General features: G+C 39.7%; 1 protein-coding gene across 6 annotated transcripts in view; it reads left to right on the top strand.

Annotated features, from left to right (window-relative positions):
* The window catches only part of cacna1g (calcium channel, voltage-dependent, T type, alpha 1G subunit), a 188,466-nt gene that overhangs the window by 120,835 nt on the left and 45,598 nt on the right, over positions 1-22,033 (top strand). For all 6 annotated transcript variants that reach the window (XM_041220423.1, XM_041220421.1, XM_041220425.1 and 3 more), the window contains 3 exons: positions 246-371; positions 5,073-5,162; positions 6,151-6,343. In XM_041220423.1, the coding sequence (XP_041076357.1) occupies positions 246-371; positions 5,073-5,162; positions 6,151-6,343 (409 nt within the window). The remainder of the gene's footprint in view (positions 1-245; positions 372-5,072; positions 5,163-6,150; positions 6,344-22,033) is intronic.

The following is a 22,033-nucleotide window of genomic DNA, read 5'->3' as shown; positions in this document are numbered from 1 at the left end:
GGCAGATTGACTGACTGGTAGATAGATAGATAGATAGATAGATAGATAGATAGATAGATAGATAGATAGATAGATAGATAGATAGATAGATAGATAGATAGATAGATAGATAGATAGATAGATAGATAGATAGATAGATAGATAGATAGATAGATAGATAGAATGAGAAAGGGGCAGCGAGACAGGTAAATGTATGGCTAGATAGAGATGCACAGTCTTTCAGTAAACCCTCCTGCATGTCTCAGCTCTTTAAAGGGAAGTTCTTTGTCTGCCAAGGGGAGGAAATAAGGAATGTCACCAACAAATCAGACTGTCTGATGAACAACTACAAGTGGGTCCGACACAAGTACAACTTTGACAACCTGGGCCAGGTGAGTGGAGACGCCAGGATTAATGCACAGTGCTTACTAAATCTCTTGCTCTCCCTGGAGATCATCCCCTCTTTACATACAAAAGATTTTAATGAGCAATCCGTCCCACAAGTGCAGTGATACCCCAAATATTATCCATTTACTAGCAATGCACAACAATGTTTTCTGTATTTCCCCGTAGGCCATGTAGAAAACAATACTTTTGAACCCATATCGAGCAATATTATCTGCCACTGAGGCAACTGATCTTAAATTGAGATGGTTCAACAGATTAAGACGGTTAAGGTTAATGGTTACGATTAAGACTGTCACACTCAGTGGGGTTCAGGCTTTCTGTAACATTCTTTACACAAGCAGCATAATTTAAAGCACAGATTGTAACTAGAATGCACCTACGACTCTTATAACAAGGTAGTTAGCCACTAACCAGCGTCTTCTCGAAAGAACCAATGTTCACACAGCAGGAAGTCAAACGCTGTAGCGTATTTTTAATTTCAAAACAAAGAAAAAACTGAACAAAGAAAACCTAACCCGGTTTTTGGGTCCTAATTTAAATGCCAGCCGATTACTAATCTTAACAGGGACAGGCTAAACCTGTTTGCCCTGTAAACATTGGTTTAAACAAAACCTTGATGTCATGCTCTTTTGTTTATGCTGCTGAAACAAAATATACCTCCTTCTCTCTCTCTCTCTCTCTCTCTCTCTCTCTCTCTCTCTCTCTCTTCTCTCTCTCTCTCTCTCTCTCTCTCTCTCTTCTCTCTAATGAAAATTAGTGCTGGCAAAAAAAGCCACTGAAGTATTTGTTTTATTCCCAGTGTTCCTGAGTGCGGTAATACATGTCTGTCCAGGGTGTGTGTGTGTCAGGGGGGTGTGTGTGTGTCAGGGTGTGTGCGTGTCAGGGTGTGTGTGTCAGTGTGTGTGTGTCAGGGTGTGCGTGTCAGGGTGTGTGTCAGTGTGTGTGTCAGGGTGTGCATGTCAGTGTATGTGTCAGTGTGTGCGTGCCAGTGTATGTGTCAGGGTGTGTGTCAGTGTGCATGTCAGTGTGTGTGTCACTGTGTATGTCAGGGTGTGTGAGTCAGTGTGTGTGTGTCAAGGTGTGTGTGTCAGTGTGTGTCAGTATACGTGTCAGTATGTGTGTGTCAGGGTGTGCATGTCAGTGTGTGTGTCAGGGTGTGCGTGTCCGTGGGTGTGTCAGGATGTTCGTGTCAGTGTATGTCAGTGTGTGTGTGTCAGGCTGTGCCTGTCAGTGTGTGTGTGTCAGGGTGTGCGTATCAGTGTGTGTGTGTCAGGGTGTGCGTGTCAGTGTGTGTGTCAGGGTGTGCGTGTCAGTGTGTGTGTAAGTGTATGTCAGTGTACGTGTCAGTGTGTGTGTCAGGGTGTGCTTGTCAGTGGGTGTGTCAGGATGTTCATGTCAGTGTGTGTGTCAGGGTGTGTGTGTCAAGCTGTGCATGTCAGTGTGTGTGTGTCAGAGTGTGCATGTCAGTATGTGTGTCAGTGTGTGTGTCAGGGTGTGCGTGTCAGGGTGTGCAGACTGTGCATGTCAGAGTGAAGTTGCATTTGCCATGCATTCGAGCATTGCTTATGGCCACTTTGGTGAAGCAAAAATTCTCAGTTCTTATGACAAGTATATAACTGTTCAAAAAGGAAAGGATATTAAGCATTTTAAAAGTTGTATGCAGAATGTGGTTGGTTAACAATTTATAGAAACCACACATCACAAAGTTCAGTAATCATCAAATTTGAAATTATTGCGGGCGTGAACTGGAATGGGAAGCGAGGTTTTCTTCAGTGTTTTTCCATTCATAGAGCAGTCTGTCCTCCGGGAAGGACCACTTGAAGGTGTTCGGTCCAGCAGGATGCATAACCTTCACTTGTGCTCCATAATCAGAGACGTTCTCTACTTCTCAATGGACCATTTTATTGTCATACAACGCCTTCACCCAGTCACCAATTTGTAGACACAGCTGAGCTGGACCCTCCTGGACAACTGTGACTTTCAACACTGTCACTACACAGAATTCCATACTTTGACTGCTAAATGAGATCGTTATCTTGCCTGGGGTATCAGGTACAAAGTGGTGTGCTTCCCTGGAGCCGGTGATGACTAGAATGTCGTCATACCTGGCATTAATGAGTTTTCTTCAACCTGTTCTTGAGAGACGAACATGACTTGCACACCAGTTACAGATCGTTTCGCCCACTAATACAGCTGGTAAGGGGTAAGAATGATGTTGCCTTGAAGACTAGCTCATGCTGTTCTTGCCTTAATAGTACCTCCCACACCACCACACAGACTTTCTGTATGATCTGGCAAAGTAATGCCATTCTGCGGTGAGACCGAAGTCTTGCTGATAAAAGCTACGATTGACAAAGTTTTTGCGATTCTTGTACTGCCTAGCAGCTCCATCACTGAAGTAATGTATATGTTTCAAGTCAGGGACCTCCCTTTTGATCAAAGGAATGACCTTCTTCTGAAATGCATACACTGTTGACGGGTAGTGTTGCATTTCATTAATCTTCACTGCAGCACTCATGTGCTTAAGTTCACCTTCCCGATGGAAGTAGAACAAAAACTGAGGACTTTCCCAATTAAATCCTCGGGCAGCATCTAATTTTCTGAAAAATCAAGCAGACAGAGGGCATGATCCTCTTTCAAATCTTTTTTTAGGCACCTCAGGAAGTTTTTAAAACACTCCTAAGTGAGGTTTTAGTAGTTTCAAATTTGTCACTGTATAAAAGAAATATAAGTTCCATACGCAAGTTCATAAACCCTCAGGTCCAAGCTAGTGCCACTGAAAGCACACCTGTCACTTTTTACTATAGATCTAACCCCAGACAATGCATAATTGAAGAATAATACCAGTTCGGTTAGGTCTAAGTGGTATTTTAGCCTCACCAAAGTGGTCATAAGCAATGCTCGAATGCATGACAAATGCAAAAATATCTTTGGGTGATGTTTTTCCCTAAACTACCAAAAATTGTAATTTCAGAGGGGGTTAATGACCAATGGGGGGACTTGAAACCAAAAGTGTGTAACAAAATTTGGAAGAGTGGTCCCTAAGGTTCTTACAGTAATACTAAAATTTTAGGACCCACATCCCCTACAGGGTAAAGGATTACGTTCAAATAAAACTCGTCACTTACCCCTCGTCTGGCAACTTGCCAAAAGTGAGTTAGGTGCTCCTGGTATTTTTTTTCTCGAAAGCCCTATTCATTGTGAATCAGATGAGGTGCTACACATGATGGTAACGTTTAAGTTGAGCCCAGTGTGATTTTTCTGGTCAGAATCACTTTTTCAGTTTAGGTTGACCTTTGCCAGATCACAGCTCAAAGGGAACATTTAAAAAAATGATTAGCATTTCTGAAGACAGCAGGCCTGAAAACCCCCAGGTGAATTTTTCTAGCAAAATCTGAGATGGTCAGGCAACCGCTCTGGTTGAGTTGGAATGACCCTTTGGTATTAACCTTTTGTGGTCCTATGTTCAACCAGGTCCGACATTACAATTTTCCCTTTTCAGTCCGATGTCGGACCCTGTCCAACATCACCTAAAAGACGTCAAGCACAAGTCTCTAGTCGTTTTTCTCCGGAAAAAGCGGAGAAAACCTTTCAATGGCCGAGTGAGAATGATAGATAGTTGAGAGAAGCCAAAAAAAAAGTAGGCGTATCTGAACAATACACATAGTCCCTGCACCACAGAGATAACATGGACACGAACAAAAAAGATAGATACTTCTGCATCTGGCGCGCAAAGAATATCACAGACATTTGCAGAGCTTTTAGAGATGTTATGGTAATAAAGTAATGACTTGGATTACATTATTGAGGAGTTTGGTGATAAAACGAGTGATCAGGAGAGGATTTATCAGTATGCACGTCTATGAAGAGGTATGTGAAAAATACAGCGAACAAGGGGTTGGGCTTGGCAGGAGATGTAATACTGAGTGTCCTTTAGCTATGCAGTGCCTTTTAAACCTGTTTTACTCTGAAAAAAGTATTTTAAACAGTGCATGTATAACATAAACAGTGCGTGTGAAAATAAATTGGACCTGATACGCCTGACAAGCGCTGACTAAATTGACCGCTAAGGGTTAATAATCATCGGTTTTCCTGATGTGATTTCACACAATGCAGTGCTAAATAAAATCATATACGTACAGTAATTATCATTCTAATGAATGAATTATATTTTAATCATTTTCCTGAATGATAAATTACTTTAATTTTAATGATTTATTTAAGACTTTTAATACACTACATTTTCTGTTCACAAGAATACCTTTTATAGCAGTTAACATATTTTTCCAACAATGGTAATTTAATTCCAAACTGGACCTAGTCTATATTTGACCAGGTTCCATATGGAATACACAATTGCACCCATCAAGTCTATTTCAAGACAGACAGTGTCCAATTATCAGTTTCAAGATGCAAGGTGTAAATAAGATTTGTTTGAAGCTTGATACTTAGATCTGAAAACAATCAACATTTGTTTAAAAAGTTTAAGCCTGGCTGAGCTTCACAGCAGGGGATTTAACTTAACAAATGGTATTCTGGTCCTAAATGAAAGATTGCTTTGTCAGAGTCATCTCAGGAATACAGATTCAATGAGTATATTCTCATTGAAACAAGAATAAATTGAACTTTTTACATCATAATGTCAGCAAATGTAAAGCTGTCCTGCTTGGGTGTCTCTCTCCCAGGCTCTGATGGCCCTCTTTGTCCTCGCCTCGAAGGACGGCTGGGTGGACATCATGTACGATGGTCTGGATGCAGTGGGAGTGGACCAGCAGGTACAAGTGACATCATTGCCATTGCCTTGCCATGTCATCACAGCATATACATGCATACAAAATTACCCCCTCATCACAACATATACATGGATATAACATTACCCCCTCATCACAATAAATACATGCACAGAACATTACCCCCTCATCACAACATATACAGGCCTATAACATTACCCCCTCATCACAACATATACTGTACATGCATATAACATTACCCCCTCATCACAACATATACATGCATAGAACATTACCCCCGCATCACAACATATACATGTATAGAACATTACCCCCTCATCACAATAAATACATGCCTATAACATTACCCCCTCATCACAACATATACTGTACATGCATATAACATTACCCCCTCATCACAACATATAAATGCATAGAATATTACCCCCTCATAACAACATATACATGCATGGAATAGCCTGCCAGGGAAAGCAGTAGCATCTACAACACTAGGAACATTAAAAAACAATTGGGTTGGATCCTCTAAGTAAGGGCAGGTGGTGTGCTAAGAAAGGATGAGCCTTGATGAGTCGAACTGCCTCACCTTGTTCTCAAACTTTTCTTAAGTTCTTATGTTCTTATGTAAAAACTTTTCAGTTAAATGATTGAGTGCCTGGTGATAGAGTTGGAACAATTATCAATAACAATATAATTTCTTTAGTCTTGTTTATAGATAACTATTCCAGATGTTTTGTTCCTCTCTTTACCTGTTTAAGAGATGGGAGTTGGGGGGGGCACGGGGGGGGGAGGGTGGTTAAGTGCCACTTTTTTAACATAGTATAGGAAAATGACTTTAATTCAGTCCTCCCGCAACTGTGGTAGAGAAAAGTGGTGTGGCTTTACAGACTACCAAGATAAAAGCAGACCATGAACGAGACAAAAGGAGCGATTTGTATTAAGAGTTGAAACGTACTTTAAGATAATGGTGATTACTGTGCTATTTTTTTTAAAGTAGTTCTCTCTCTCTCTGCAGCCTGTCATGAACTACAACCCCTGGATGTTGCTCTACTTCATCTCCTTCTTGCTGATCGTCAGCTTTTTCGTGCTCAACATGTTCGTGGGCGTGGTGGTGGAGAACTTCCACAAGTGTCGCAAGCACCAGGAGGCAGAGGAGGCTAAGATAAGAGAGGAGAAGCGGCTACGGAGGATGGAGAAAAAGAGACGGAGTAAGGAGACGCAGCAGACTGGTCGGTAGTCTTTCCACATCTTTCTGAGTCCTGCTTGACCTTTGACAGAAAGAAAACACCCCACCACCTTTCTCCCCCTGCCCCCTGCTCAATGCCTGGTGATTGGGAAATGTCCAGAGCATGCCCATGTCAGAAATCTGCATGAACGACAAACTGGGGTTGCTATGGAGTGTCTCGTGCATGCAGTGCCGTGCATTTAAAGGAAATTCCCCAAAAAACGATTCAGTCGGTTCAGTCACAAATAGTGAGCACAGTTTCGGAATACAATTGCCTGCAACAAGGCTCACTGTTAGTTTTATTACAACCTTGTTCAATGCAGCTTATTTCTTCCAAATTTGGCCTGACCAAAGGAGAAAGAAAGAAAGAAAGAATGCAGCTGACCTTTTGCAGGTCAGTCGAGCTTTGCAATCTATACAACTGGAGGCTGTACAATAAAGAAAACATTTAGTATTTCAGTTTGGTTTGCATTTGAAAACATAGACCTTGAGGAATACAGATGACACTCTTCTTAAACAGGAAATGACCAAACAAACAATGACCTATAGGAGTCAGAGGTCAGAGGTGCTCTCCCATCTTGCATGTTTCAAGAACTCTTTTCTTTTCTCTCATCTTTATTATTCTATGGCTTCTTTTTCTCTCTCTCTCTCTGTCACCCCACTGCCACAGGCTTTAACCCCTTGCGGTCCTATGTCAGACCAGGTCCAACATTACAATTTTCCCTTTCCAGTCCGATGTCGGACCCTGTCTGACATCATCAAAAAGACGTCAAGCCCAGGTTTCTTGTCGTTTTTTCTCCGGAAAAAGCAGAGCAAACCTTTCAATGGCTGAGTGAGATCGATAGGAGCCGAGAGAAGCAGAAAAAAGCAGCGTATCTGAGCAACATACATAGCCCCTGCACCACAGAGATAACACAGACTCATAAAAAGAAGATAGCAGCTTCCTTCCGCATCCAACGCCTAAAGAATATCACAGACGTTTTCAGAGCTTTTTGAGATGTTATAATAATAAAATAATGACTTGGGTCGCATTATTGAGGAGTTTGGTGATAAAACGAGTGATCAGGAGAGGATTTATCAGTATGCATGACTATGAAGAGGTATGTGAAAAATAAAGCAAACTAGGGGTGGGGCTTGGTTGGAGATGCAGTACCTAGTGTCCTTTAGCTATGCAGTGCCCTTTAACCCTTAGCGGTCCATTTATTCAGCACTCATCAGGCATGTCAGGTCCAATTTATTTTCACATGCGCTGTTTATTTTACAGGTGCTGTTTAATTTTTTTTTTTTTTTCCATAGTAAAACAGGTTAAAAGGCATTGAATCGCAAAAGGACACTCTACAGCCAAGCTCCTCCCCTTGTTAGCTGTATTTTTCACATACCTCTTTATAGATGTGCATACTGATAAGTCCTCTCCTGATCACTCGTTTTATCACCAAATAATTCTTTGAGCCCCAGATGCAGAAGCAGCTACCTCCTTTGTTATGTCCGTGTTATCTCTGTAGTGGATGGGGCTATGAGAAACGCCCTTTTTTCAGTTTCATTCGGCTTCTATCGGTCTCACTCAGCCATTGAAACGTTTTCTCTGCTTTTTCCGGAGAAAAAATTACTAGAGACCTGTGCTTTACGTCTTTTTGATGATGACATTGGACAGGAAAGGGAAAATTGCAATGTTGGACCTGGTCCGACACAGGACTGCAAAGGGTTAAACCTGTTTGACTCAGAAACATTTTAAACAGCGCGTGTAAAATAAACAGTGAATGTGAAAATAAATTGGACCAGATGCGCCTGACAAGCGCTGAATAAATGGACCGCTAAGGGTTAATACCACTTCCATACACATCATTCTGAAAATATTTAGTGTCGAATTTGAGGTTTGAAGTGAAACTAAACCTCCCTCCTTAACCTGGAATACAAAAGAAATTTCTGTGGCTGTCGAGTCCGGAGTTAGACCTTTCAAGCCCCTAAAACACTAAGACACTGCTAGGTAGCTGACACGTTCTTCAAGGGCAGAGTTGAGCAGGTTACAGTTCTTCAAGTACAATTAAATTTTGAAATGTCTTGTTCCTAGTTATTGAGGAAATTAATATCTAAAAACTGGTTCTGTCCAGCATAACATGGTGAGGTGTGTGTCATATATATATATATATATGTGTGTGTGTGTGTGTGTGTGTGTGTGTGTGTGTGTGTGTGTATATATATATATATATATATATATATATATATATAATGTAACAGAGAGACCACTCACTGTGGTTCCTTGCCCCTTTTAAATGCAGACCCAGGACACAGGAACTTGGTTTCAAAGCGCTGATGCGCTATTTTTAATAAACAAACAAAAATAAACAAAACAAACATGTAGCTCTATTTTTGAGCACTAACTAAAAAACACAAACAGGACCCTAAACTATCTTGCAGGACGGCTAAGCCGTTTATCTGACGAATAAACAAAAAAAAAAAAACACAGGTTTATCACCGATCAAAAAGGTTTTACCCTACCTTCTCTCTTTGTATACGCTTGAGCACGCTATCAAACGGGCTTCTATACACTCCAGCAGCCCAGAACAGACTTTCTGCTTCCTTTAAATACACTGCACCTGGCATTAATTTTCAATCCTAGCCAGGTGCAGGGGATAATTAACAATTAGCAGAAAACAATTAACAGATGTTTTTTTTTTTTTGGCAGGGAGGACATTAACCTCCTCCATGCTGTGCTACTATATATATACACACACACACACACACACACACACACACACACACACACACACACACATTCCATTAAACTGTCAATAATGTAAGACCTGGTTGAACAAAGTCCTGCAATGCAGCGGTCTGGAGGAGCCATGCAGTTCAGTACCAGAACACACACACACACACACACACACCCGCATGGCAAACCAGGAAAGACAAAGCTAATTAACATGATCTTGTCCTTTTAGATGTAGTGCTGGATAGTGTAATATAGGACAGCTCAGGATAGGCAGTGAAAGGTACAGAGCTAAGGCACGGCCTGTCTGTTTGCCTGTGCTGAGGTGAAGGGGCCTGTCCCCTTCAGTCTCTGCTCCACTGAACTGCATGGAAGTGTTGTCTGTCCATTTCATCACACATGTACTGTACACATTCATCACTTCTCACTGACTGCATTCTCTAAGCCCCGGGGACACTGGACTCCTATTACAAACCCCAGCAGCAATGGCAACACAATGAATTTGCACAGTCCAGTGATTCTGATAGCGCACTGTCTGTCTGGTACTGAATGGTGTAATGGTTCTGCAGTGTGCATTGTGTACCACTGGCATGTCAAAATGTGATTGCAATGTAGTACCATTCTACCCTAGCTTTGTGCCATCATTGAATCACTGTCCATTGTCTATCTGCATTGCGCTGAAGAGCATATGGAGAGACACACTGGGTCAAATTATCCCAACTTTTTTTTAATTCTAAATCACCATTGAAATGATTTTCAACTGAAAGGCACATCAAAACTGCAGTGAAGTGACAAAATGAGAACTTATACTTTTGATAAGTATGTCACACCACAGGCGACACGATGGATGACGCAGAGGCAACACCAGGGCGACACTGGAGAGACACAAAATAAATAAAATTGAATCCTATTTTTTGCGACTTGTCATGAGACAACTAGGGAACTGACCAATCAGTGAACAGCTTCAATGCACATGGTCCAACAGAGTGATGGAGGAAAAAATAATACTTGTTATAATACTTGCTGTAAAGTTTCATGACAAAGATCATCGCAATTATAAATGTACTACAATCATGTTGATGAATATGTACCAGTCTTGATCATAGTTTTGCCAATAGCAATATTTTATAGTTTTATTGGTCTGGCAGTTTTTAAATCTGTCGCATCGCCTCTGTGTCACTTCTGGTGTGTATGGTCATGTCACTGCGAAAGCATCTTGTCGTCCAAGGAAAAATCGTATTGCGTCTGGTGTGTAACGGTCTGAATAAGAACCACAGCCCCAGTAAAATGGCAGAGCTGTTTATTTGTAGTTTTGTAACTGTATTGGATGTGTTTTTTCTTTCTGAAAAAAATATATTAAGTGATGATTTGGATTAAAGAGCTTTGATAATTCAACCATTTTTGTGAATACACACCTACTGATTAATGTGCCTATTTTAATATGCATTGTATGAATGAAAGAGTAGCTTTAAAAAAATAAGCAAGTTTTGGTTCTGTCTTTGCACATTAGTAATAGTCTTATGATTTGACCAGTTAGCAGTTGTCAATAACTTATTTTGGCAAACAATGACACACACTGAAACGACAGGCTTCCTTTAGTGGGGGGGGGGGGGGACCCAAATCTGCTTTCATCAGCAATGAAAACTTAATCTCCACACACAATGATCAGGAGGTAGTTAAACAGAACCTGTGCTAATGAACACTTAATAAACTTGTGTGAAAGAGTGCTGTTGTTTTCAAGACCTTGATATAAAGGAAAAGTTAACTGACCAAATAAGCACTTTTGTACTAACAATGAGAAAAAGCAATGACTTGCAGTAGCGCACTAGTGAGTCCAGGGCTAGTTTAACTTATTGATCCCAGGACCCCTTGTGAAGATTATGTCTTGGATTGCTCCCCTCCAGCACTGGCTTCTCTCATTCTTCACCTCCTTTTCTTCTGTCTCAGTCCCTGTAACCTGGCCTCTGATTGTAAAGCATTCACTGCATTAGGGTTATTCACCCTTGAAGAGGTGTGAACAACAAAATCCACTTTCTCATTCCCTATCATCATGAGCAACCATAACCAGCCCCCATTTTCACTGGGACTGAAATCTTTGCTTGTTTTGTTTTATATTCGTGAAATGGACACTCTGCAGATAAAGCAAATTAAACAGTTGCTTCCTAGTACCTATTCACTTCCGATGCAGTAGGTCACATGGTTGGATTGTAGCTTGCCCATTGGACAATGGAAGTTATTAGAGACCTGGAATCAGCAACATCTTTTCATTGTTTCTAAAATAATGGCATATCTTAAATGAAGTATAAAAACCAGCAAAGACTCAAAAGACAAACGAGACCAGTGAAAATGTTGCAAGCGCTAAGAAAGGATTAGAAATGGATATTATCACCAAGATTGCTTGTGATCTGTTACATTAGCATGGAAGAAAGTGTTCATTGCAGTACTCATTGCTAGAACACTATGGGACATATTTGCAAATAATTTATTCCAGTCTTTAATTAACTCCTATTTTTTGAAAGGAGAGAAATTCACGGTAATGTAACAAATTGTAAAACAAAACATCAGTTCTAGTTTTGTAAAATTAACAGGCATTTTAACTAACTTATAAAAATATGACTTAACTAAACACATGATGTGAAAATATGAGCCTGATGAGCCTTGCTCAGATATAAATTTTCACGAATATCTACGTTTAAAAAATGTATCTAAGTGAGCGTTGAAACAACTCATGAGTTTTGTGAATTTGGCCCATAATAACTCAAAGTATAGATAAAGGCATCTGCCAAATAAATTATTTCTGGGGCTGTGCAGTGTTCAGATTTAGTGACCATGGTTACACTCACCACACTCACTATACCGACCAATTTGGGCCCACCCATTTACAAACCTATTTCCTGCACAACCCTAATTACTATGTTCCTGACCAATCACATTGCAACATTTTACTACTTTATCAGAGTGTAACCATACATGTCAGAGAACAGCACTCTGATGTCACTTACTATCCAAAAAGACAAACAACCAAAGAAAGACATGGACATCTCACACCAATTCGAGTCATAATCGTCTTCTCTGTATACTGGTATAACAAGGCTATTAGGTTGTTCTGTGTGTGTGCTTGGAACACCTATAACCTATATTAATGCACAGATCTGAAAGCAGAATCCTAGTACACAGTTTCTTCAAACAGATAGTCGTTGATAAGGTAAGGTCTCCATGAGTCAAATCCCTTGGCAAGAAGCAAAGAACAGAAAAATTACGTTATTCCATAGAAACCAATTCTCATTTTACCCCCTGAGCAGCACCACCACCTCCAGTTGCATAGTCTCTTTAATTTCCATTAATTTTCCATTCCAAAATAGTCCATTTTCTCAAGTCAGACTCAGAAAGAACTGTGTGGCTTGTTTACCATGTCTGTGGGTGCGTGCGTGTGCGTGTGCGTTTGTGTGCATGTCATGTTTGGTTTTGCGTTTTGCCTTTTCTACTGGGTTTTCTCAAATATATACAGGTATGTGGGTGTTTCTTTTCTTATCTATTGTCGACGTTGAGGAGTCCAGTAGAATGTTCTTTTTGGTCTGCTTCAGAAGCCTTCAACTCAGTGTATGCTTGATGTGCTAAAGGAATGCTGCCCTAAACAACACTACTGCTTCTCCCATCTCAGGGACGGTGCTCAAGGTACTATAAATCATGCAGACACTCTGACAATCAAAACCCCAGATTTCAAATCATTCCAACATCATCTCGTGTACTGTAGACTGTTCACTGTTAATCATTGGATGACAGCATTAACTATGTATTCCTTTCCTTACAGTAAAACATTATTTATAATAAGCTCAGTTCAGTACAGTCGACTCTGTTTCTTAAGGTATGAGAGTATCTTCTCATTTCAGTCTTTGGGTGACAGAACCATTCAGTTTCACAGAACTCTTACCCTCGAGAAGGCACTCTTATACCATAGTAGAGAGACAGGGACAACTGGATATATTTACTTATATAAGAGAAAGGCAACTGGATATATTCACTTATAAAAGAGACCGAGGCAAGTGGACATAGTCACTTACCTTGTATTTCTTGGAGAAGAAAAACAAGCTGCTGAAGTAGGTTAATTTCATAGATGGCAGTCTGGTAAAATCTAACATAGTTTTATATTAATTATCTGGTATAGCCCAGTGACATAGCCTCAGATTATTGTTTCCTCATTTTTTTATTGTTTTGAAATGATTCAGAAAAGTGTCAATAAACTATTTATTTAAATAGGTGGTTGGTGCAGCTAGCAGCTATGTATGTGGCTTTTACAGTATAAAAACAGTGGCATCCTAAGATCACTTGTGTATTTTGGTATTATATTAATAGAATAATTTTGAGCTAGGTGTCATTGTCTGTTACATTGGCAGCACCCCCTTGCAGCCATGCTGAGCCCAGTGTAAGGTATATGCATTAGAAATATCAAAGCAAGCACGATTCTGTTGAACAAATATATTGAAATGATAGCTGTAGCACAGCAGACAGTAAGTGTCTGTTTAAAAAAAAAAAAACTGTTCGATGCGATCAGTAAAACCACATTTAAAAAAGCAAGCGGGCTATTCAAAACCAATAGTGAAGATCTGGTTCTTGAAAGTGCCAACAGTGCAATTCATAATAATATGGTGATATTTATACACTCCAGCTTACATTGACTCTGAAGGCTTCCTGTAGTGGCTATTCACCATTCCGTTTAGGTATTGAATGTGCATATAAAACCAGCATCCTTTAAAAAAAGGAATGGAGCAAACCAGCAATGGAGCTGGTTTTCCATCCATTTTCTCTCGTCACAGATGTTGCTGCCATTCTGAGTTCTGTTGCATTTCTCACAACCACCTCTTTCTAATGTTTAACCCATACAGGGAAAGGGCCTCCAGTGATCTTGTGACTAGTGTGTTAGGGTGCCCCTGAAACAGTCCCCCCCAGTGTCGGTCAGACCTCCTAATTGTGTCCCCCACCACTAAAGCAAAGGCCTGAAGTTAAACAAAGGTGTTCAAACAATCCTTATCTCTTTTATAGTGGACACTATGGAAGATAATGCACTTGCGTTTTCAATCAAAACACACAGTGCTGATTTCTACTTGATTTTATGGCGCTATTTAAACAAACAATTCAGGATAAACCCCAATCATACCGTAAGCAAACACAGTAAAAAACTGCTATTACTTTCAATAAACTTTTATTTTAAAACCTGTATAGAAGTGTATTGTCTCAATCCACCCAAATCTGGACCCTAATTAGACTATTACCAATTGTGTTACAATCAATATGTAATATCTATATTTTCTATACAGCAGTTTGTACTTGATGATATGGGTACTGTAGATTTTTATATATATATATATATATATATGTGTTTGTCCCCTATCGTGGAGTTGCAATGCTCTGTCTGTATTTCTCAACTAGATATAAATGTTGATGTTTTCTGCTAACAAATTATCATCTCTTTTCTCCTGGATTTAAAAAAAAAGGTTATTTTTTAACAATAAGTGACTGTTCTGAGGTTGTGAGACTGAAGCATGTTATCTGGTTCTTTCAACCAATATTTAAATAAATGGGATTTAAAAAAAAACCTTTGCTAAAGATTCAGGGGTAGATGTACGAAAGTGTTGCGTTTGCCGCAATAGTCACAAACCAGTTGAAAGCGAGTCACAAGTCCTGGGTGAAATGTACTAAACATGCGCATTGCTGTTAGGAGTTTTTTTAGGGAATGCTTTTGCTTTTCGATTCATTCTTACATGAATATGTAATTATGGGCGTTCCTGCATAAATTCACAAAAATGGAGTGGAAATGAGGGTTCTCAAATATTATAATGAGATGTGCTAAAGCTGCTGACAATTGTGACACTTACAGTTGCATCAATTTGTTAAGAACTTTTGAAAGCATGTTTTAAACAGCCGCAATTGTTGCTGGCATTTCCCTGTCCACTTGCATTGTATATGCATTTTTGAGGCGAACACCCAAATACCTATTTTTCCCTAAAAGCATTTAAAAACAGGGTGTACTTACAAGCCTTGAAAACTAATTTCTACATCTGTGTAGCAATAAAAACCACACATATTCTATTAATGTGCAGGTGGTTTGTAACTGTGCACAACTTAGCACCACCCCTGAATAACTAAAATAAAAACGTATGCATTTGACTTATAGGCTACTAATCATAATAAGAATTAGTGGTATAATGCAAAATTTGTTGCTGGCCCTTGAAATTTGTATTAACAAGTGACTGTCCTCCTGTATCATAACTTGTCAATGCAGCACCATGATCTGTTTTATGTTAATTATAGGAGGCTGTGTGGTCCAGTGGTTAAAGAAATGGGCTTGTAACCAGGAGATCCCCAGTTCAAATCCCAGCTCAGCCACTAACTCTCTGTGTGACCCTGAGCGAGTCACTTACCTCCTTATGCTCCGTCTTTCGGGTGAGACGTTGTTGTAAGTGACTCTGCAGCTGATGCATAGTTCACACATCTTAGTCTCATATCTTTAAATTGTTTTGTGATGGTGGTCCACTATGAAAGGTGCCATATTATTATTTTTGTTGTTATTATTATTATTATTATTATTATTATTATTATTATTATTATTATTAATTGTCTAAGCTACTAAGTAGGCCAAGTTAAAAATAATAATAATAATAAAAATAACAAAAATGCTGAAATAATTTAGTTTCAATTTAAAATAACATTTTATTCGCATTTTTATGCAGCAGCCGGATTTATTTTGTGTTACTGCTAGGCTACAGGCTAAAGTAAAAAGAAAGTGGCTAGGTACTCATTTGATTTTACTACTGTACTGTTTACTGAATAGGACTACAGTACAGATTTATATTTGCACATAGTGTAATGTGTAGCCTACCCAAAACATTGCAGTAATTTATAAATTTAAGATACACTGAGCACTATAAATGTATTGGTGTGAATTTTATTGTATTTTTTTAAACCCGACACCTCCTTATGTAGGATAAACATATCCAGTATAGCGAGGAGCTACTATATGATTTTGAAAAGCTTTTTGATAGAAACACATTTTTTATTTGGGGTGAAGGTGGGGGCCCCACTATAGAATCTGATGGGATTAAACTGCCTTTCATTATTTATTTGAAAATATGTCGCATGACTCTCGCAATACTGCAAATCTCGCTAAGAGGACGCAACATATTGCATCTCTCTTCATTAACATATTTTCTCTTAGTACATATGACAAAATGTATACTTTTCTAATCGTTGCAATGAAAATGCAAATTGTGGTATGTTTGCCTTGCGACTGGCCTATCTTAGTACATCTACCTCTGAGTGTGAATATGGTTATCAAGGACTTGTTTACTGCATGCAGAGCAGATGAACATGGGTCTGAGGGTTCAGAATGAGTGACAGCATGACCAGCATGAGAGATAGCTCCAGAGTAGATTACAGCCTGCATCGTGCTGCCCTGTACAGTTAATACACTTACCAACAGGGGGCGACAATGAGTTACATCCACAATAGAAGGAATAGAATGAGTTTGTTTGAAATTGTCATGTTGAAATCTGAAAGCAGCTGGAATTTTATATAAGTTGTTGCTTTACGACCCATGTTGTTGTGATTATACCGCTTTATAGCAATATCTCACTTTGCCTCCCTAAGTGCAAGTTCTTTTTTTCCTATGGGCCTCTTAGTCTGAGATTAGATTGTTGATTTTCTAAAAAGTTGCAGTCTTCTTAACATACAAAAAAAGGCGTTTTGGGTTTGGCTAAATCTTTATCTGCTACGGAAATATAAACATATAAAATATTTATAAACAATAATTTCTTTCAGGCATTCCACTGGGGCACCTCCTGCAGCCCAAACTCTGCCATTTTGAGCATTACAATAGAGTAAATGGTAATAGTATAGTTATGTTGTGTGTGTGTGTGTGTATGTCATATATATATATATTATTGAACATTCTTTACGTCTCAAGACCCAGTACATGAAAATATGTTTCACAGTGCGCAATTCAGAATGACAGGCCTCAAGTCTCTGTTGAGATAGAGCTAGGGGTAATGGGAGTGTGAAGGGTAGACCTCAAGTCTCTGTTGAGATAGAGCTAGGGGTTATGGGAGTGGGAAGGTAAAACCTCAAGTCTCTGTTGAGATGGAGCTAGGGGTTATGGGAGTGTGAAGGTAAGACCTCAAGTCTCTGTTGAGATAGAGCTAGGGGTTATGGGAGTGTGAAGGTAAGACCTCAATTCTATTTTGAGATAGAGCTAGTGGTTGTGGGAGTGTGAAGGTAAGACCTCAAGTCTCTGTTGAGATAGAGCTAGGGGTTATGGGAGTGTGAAGGTAAGACCTCAAGTCTCTGTTGAGATAGAGCTAGGGGTTATGGGAGTGTGAAGGTAAGACCTCAATTCTATTTTGAGATAGAGCTAGTGGTTGTGGGAGTGTGAAGGTAAGACCTCAATTCTATTTTGAGATAGAGCTAGTGGTTGTGGGAGTGTGAAGGTAAGACCTCAAGTCTCTGTTGAGATAGAGCTAGGGGTTATGGGAGTGTGAAGGTAAGACCTCAATTCTATTTTGAGATAGAGCTAGGAGTTATGGGAGTGTGAAGGTTAGACCTCAAGTCTCTGTTGAGATGTAGCTAGAGGTTATGGGAGTGTGAAGGTAAGACCTCAAGTCTATTTTGAGATAGAGCTAGGGGTTATGGGAGTGTGAAGGTAAGTTGGCTCAATGTGTTCTAAAAGGTTGTAGAGCTAATTCAATAGGTATATTGTCAATCCTAATCCCTCGCTCTGGCTTAGTTTTATTAGGATGTTCTGTTTCTTGGGTAAAATAAAACAAATCTGTAGGGCCGTGTCCTGGAGAGTAGTACAGTGAAAAGTTGTGCAGTGGCATTATATTCCATTTCAATTACACGTTTGGAATGGTAAGGAGTTGATTTTATCAGCCAATACTTTTGTTGTAGCATTTCACAGCACTGGGGAATCCCTAGATTTATTGACCACTTTTAGGGGGTAATCCCTAAAATAGGGATGGATAAATAGGTGGCTGGATAAATCTACATGATTCTCAGTGCTGTAAAATACTCTACAAACCTGGCCATGGCTTATCAGGGTCCAGGCTGCTCAAATCAATGCCTTGAGTCTCTGTAAGGGAGTTCTTCTAGTAAGACAGGGTTCAATCCCATGCATGGCCCCTGCTGTACAGTGTATAGTTTGGAGATGTGCGTTTTATTCTGTCAGGGTTGCAGCAGCTGTCTGTCTGCCCCTGCCAGTGTGATGCAGGCTTCACCAGGGCAGAACAGGCACATATAACTTCTCCTTTCCCCAGGGGTAAGTACACTGGCCCCTGCTGGGACTGGATGAGCAGTATAGATACATACAGTGTCTATAGAAAGTCACACCCCTTTCAAATTGTTCACCTTTGTTGCATTATAGCCTGAAATTATCTACACATCCTACCCCACAACTTCCATGTGAAAAAATATTTTAGAAATTTGTAGAAAATTAATAAAAAAATAAAAACTGAAATAGCTTGGTTGGATAAGTGTCCAACACTTAATAGCAATCCTAAATTAGCTCAGGTGTAATCAATCGCCTTCAAAATCACATACCAAGTTAAGTGGCCTCCACCTGTGTTAAATTGTAGTGATTCACATGATTTCAGGATAAATTCAGCAGTTCCTGTAGCTTCCCTCTGCTGGGTAGTGCATTTCAAAGCAAAGACTCAACCATGAGCACTAAGGCGCTTTCAAAAGAACTATAGGACAAAGTTGTTGAAAGGCACAGATCAGGGGATGGGTATAAAAAAATATCAAAGGCCTTGAATATCCCTTGGAGCATGGTCAAGATGATTATTAAGAAGTGGAAGGTGTATGACACCACCAAGACCCTGCCTAGATCAGGCAGTCCCTCCAAACTGGATGACCGAGCAAGAAGGAGACTGATCAAAGAGGCTACCAAGAGGCCAATGGCAACTTTGCAAGAGCTACCGGCTTTTATGGTCAAGACTGGTCAAAGTGTGCATGTGACAACAATATCCCAAGCACTCCACAAATCTCCTGTATGGTAGGGTGGCAAGAAGGAAGCCATTACTCAAGAAAACCCACCTTGAATCCCGTTTGAAGTATGCAAAAAAACACTCAGAAGATTCTGTAACTGTGGCAAAAAGTTTTGTGTTCTGACGAAACAAAAATTGAACTTTTTGGCCTAAATGCAAAGTGTTATGTTTGGTGCAAACCCAACACAGCACATCACCCAAAGAACACCTTCCCTACTATGAAGCATGGTGGAGGCAGCATCATATTATGGGGATGTTTCTCATCGGCAGGGACTGGGACACTTGTCAGAATAGAAGGGATTCATTCTTGTCAGAATGAATGGAGCAAAGTACAGAGAAGTCCTTGAGGAAAACCTGCTGCCCTCTGCAAGAAAGCTGAAACTGGGATGGAAGTTCACCATTCAGCATGACAACGACCCAAAGCACATAGCCAAAGCTACACTGAAGTGGCTAAGGAACAAAAAGGTAAATGTCCTTGAGTGGCCCAGTCAGAGCCCTAACCTAAATCCAATCGAAAATGTGTTGATTGCGGTCCATCAACGCTCCCAAGGAACCTGACAGAGCTTAGACAGTTTAGTAAAGAAGAATGGTGAAATATTGCCAAATCTAGGTGTGCAAAGTTGGTAGAGGCCTATCCCAACAGACTCACAGCTGTAATTGCTGCCAAAGGTGCTTCCACCAAGTATTAACTCAGGGGGGTGTGGAGACTTATCCAATTAAACATATAATTTTTTTCTCAATAAAAACTTTTGTCCCCTTAACAGTGTGGAGTATGGTGTGTAGATAAGTGGAAAAAATCCTCATTTAAATGCATTTAACTCTGAGGTACTGACACATCAAAATGTGAAAAAAGTTCAAGGAGGTGTAGACTTTCTATAGGCACTGTACATTTATATATACCTACAATAGTGACTGCCTGAATGAGTATCACACTGCATCCTGGACAACCCTTGAGTCACCATTGCAGAAACTCATGACATATATCCCACATAGGGGGACAAAAGTAAGTATGCAACAATGAAATGTTTAAGAGTGTGGGGGTAAAACCAGCACATTGTTTTCAAATAAACTGTCATTTCTGGTGGAGAAAATGCATGACAGACAAATTATCAAGTGACACCTGTATACTAGCAACACCAGCACTAATCAGCCTGGGAGGTTTACTCTTTAAGATTTCAATCCCTTCACTCCAGTGTGAGGAGCCCAGCTGCTAATCCTGTTACAGGATCTTCAAGCATTCCTCTGCTGGTTACCCAAGAAATTAGAATATATACATATATAGAAATCGATTTTCTGTTTCATACATGATTATGCTAATTAAAAAAGAGCCCTAGAGCTTTCCAGATCTTGTTATGTCCTAATTGAGTAATGTTTATGTTTTGCATGAATCCAGTTTTAGTTATATGGTCAGTTCATCACAGGAGTTTCAGAAGAAATAGGAGCCCATAGGAAAAAAATATAATACATTTAAAAAATAAGTAGCGGGGTTCCGGAAAATATAGTGTTATGTGTCACCACGTGTTGCTACAACTGTTTGAATAACATTCCTGTAATTTCTCTTTTCATTCTTAACATTCTGACAACTTTGTACACTTATAACTTTAAAGTCTGTTTCAAAGCTCTTTTCAAAATGTCCACTGTAGTGCACTGGGGTTTACGATCTGTCCTCTAAATCAGTGCCGGAGAGCGAATAAAAAAAAACAAACAAAAAAAACCTAACAACAAGTGCTCTGGCTTTCCTGTGGACAATAATCCTTGCACTATTAGTATACTAGAGCGAACATTTTCAAAAGAGCTTTGAAGCAGACTTTAAAGTTATAAATGTAAAAGGTTCTCAAGATGACAATGAAAAGAACAATTGTAGGTAAGTTATTTAATCAGTTGGGAGCGCCGCTGCTTACTCTTTAAATAGTAATGCTAAGCAGGGATGCAAACAACTCTGTACAGGCGCAGTGAGGCAGTACTGCAATGTTGGGGCTGCAGAATTAGTGCTTGTCTATAAAATGGACAGCTCCATACAGACGCAGTGAAGCAGTACTGCAATGTTGGGGCTGCAGAATCTGTGCCTATCTATAAACTGGACAGCTCCGTAGAGACGCAGTGAGGCAGTACTGCAATTTTGGGGCTACAGAATCAGTGCTTCTCTATAAACTGGATAGCTCCATACAGATGCAGTGAAGCAGTACTGCAATTTTGTGGCTGCAGAAACAGTGCTTCTCTATAAACTGGACAGCTCCATAGAGACGCAGTGAGGCAGTACTGCAATGTTGGGGCTGCAGAATCAGTGCTTGTATATAGCCCAGATACTGCAAATGGCCATGGTAGATTCCCTTATATTCAATTTAAAACCAACAAAAAATAAATCCATTGCTGTTACAGATTTGTAAAATTCCAATAATATCCTATCCTGTGTACATGCTGCGCATGGAATATGCTGCACACAGTTGATGTATTAAATTGTAGTACAGCCTTGGTTGTGATTTATAAAAAGTCAATACATTGTGTGTAGGGTGTATTCTTTTTATAACACAACATTTTGCAAAAAGAGATCCTACACAAGATGTGGTCAGTGTGTTGTAATTGGAAAAAATAAGAATTATAAGCAATCCATTTTACAACATATTTAAAGTCCTATGTAATTTCCTATTACAATATTACTAAATGGTAAATCGTTTTACAATAAGAGTTATGCGCCATCTAGGGAACAACACAATGTCAAATTAAAACTGTGAACAGCGCTCCCTTTGAGAAAGCAAGAAAGCAAGACCAAATGTACTTCTTGTTCAAGTAAGAACAAAGCAAATTAATAATGCACTGAATTCATTTACTGGCTGACATCAGTGGGTCTAGTTAAAAGTTTAGTGAATTGCTAGATGTGTTAGTAGAAAACTGAATTGAAAAACATAGCACACATCGAAGAGTGAAAGCTAAG

Source organism: Polyodon spathula, chromosome 20, assembly GCF_017654505.1.
Source record: "Polyodon spathula isolate WHYD16114869_AA chromosome 20, ASM1765450v1, whole genome shotgun sequence".
In the NCBI taxonomy this organism is placed as follows: Eukaryota; Metazoa; Chordata; class Actinopteri; order Acipenseriformes; family Polyodontidae; genus Polyodon; species Polyodon spathula.
The sequence above is the reverse complement of the archived record's forward strand: the minus strand, read 5'-3'. Positions and strand labels throughout refer to the sequence as shown.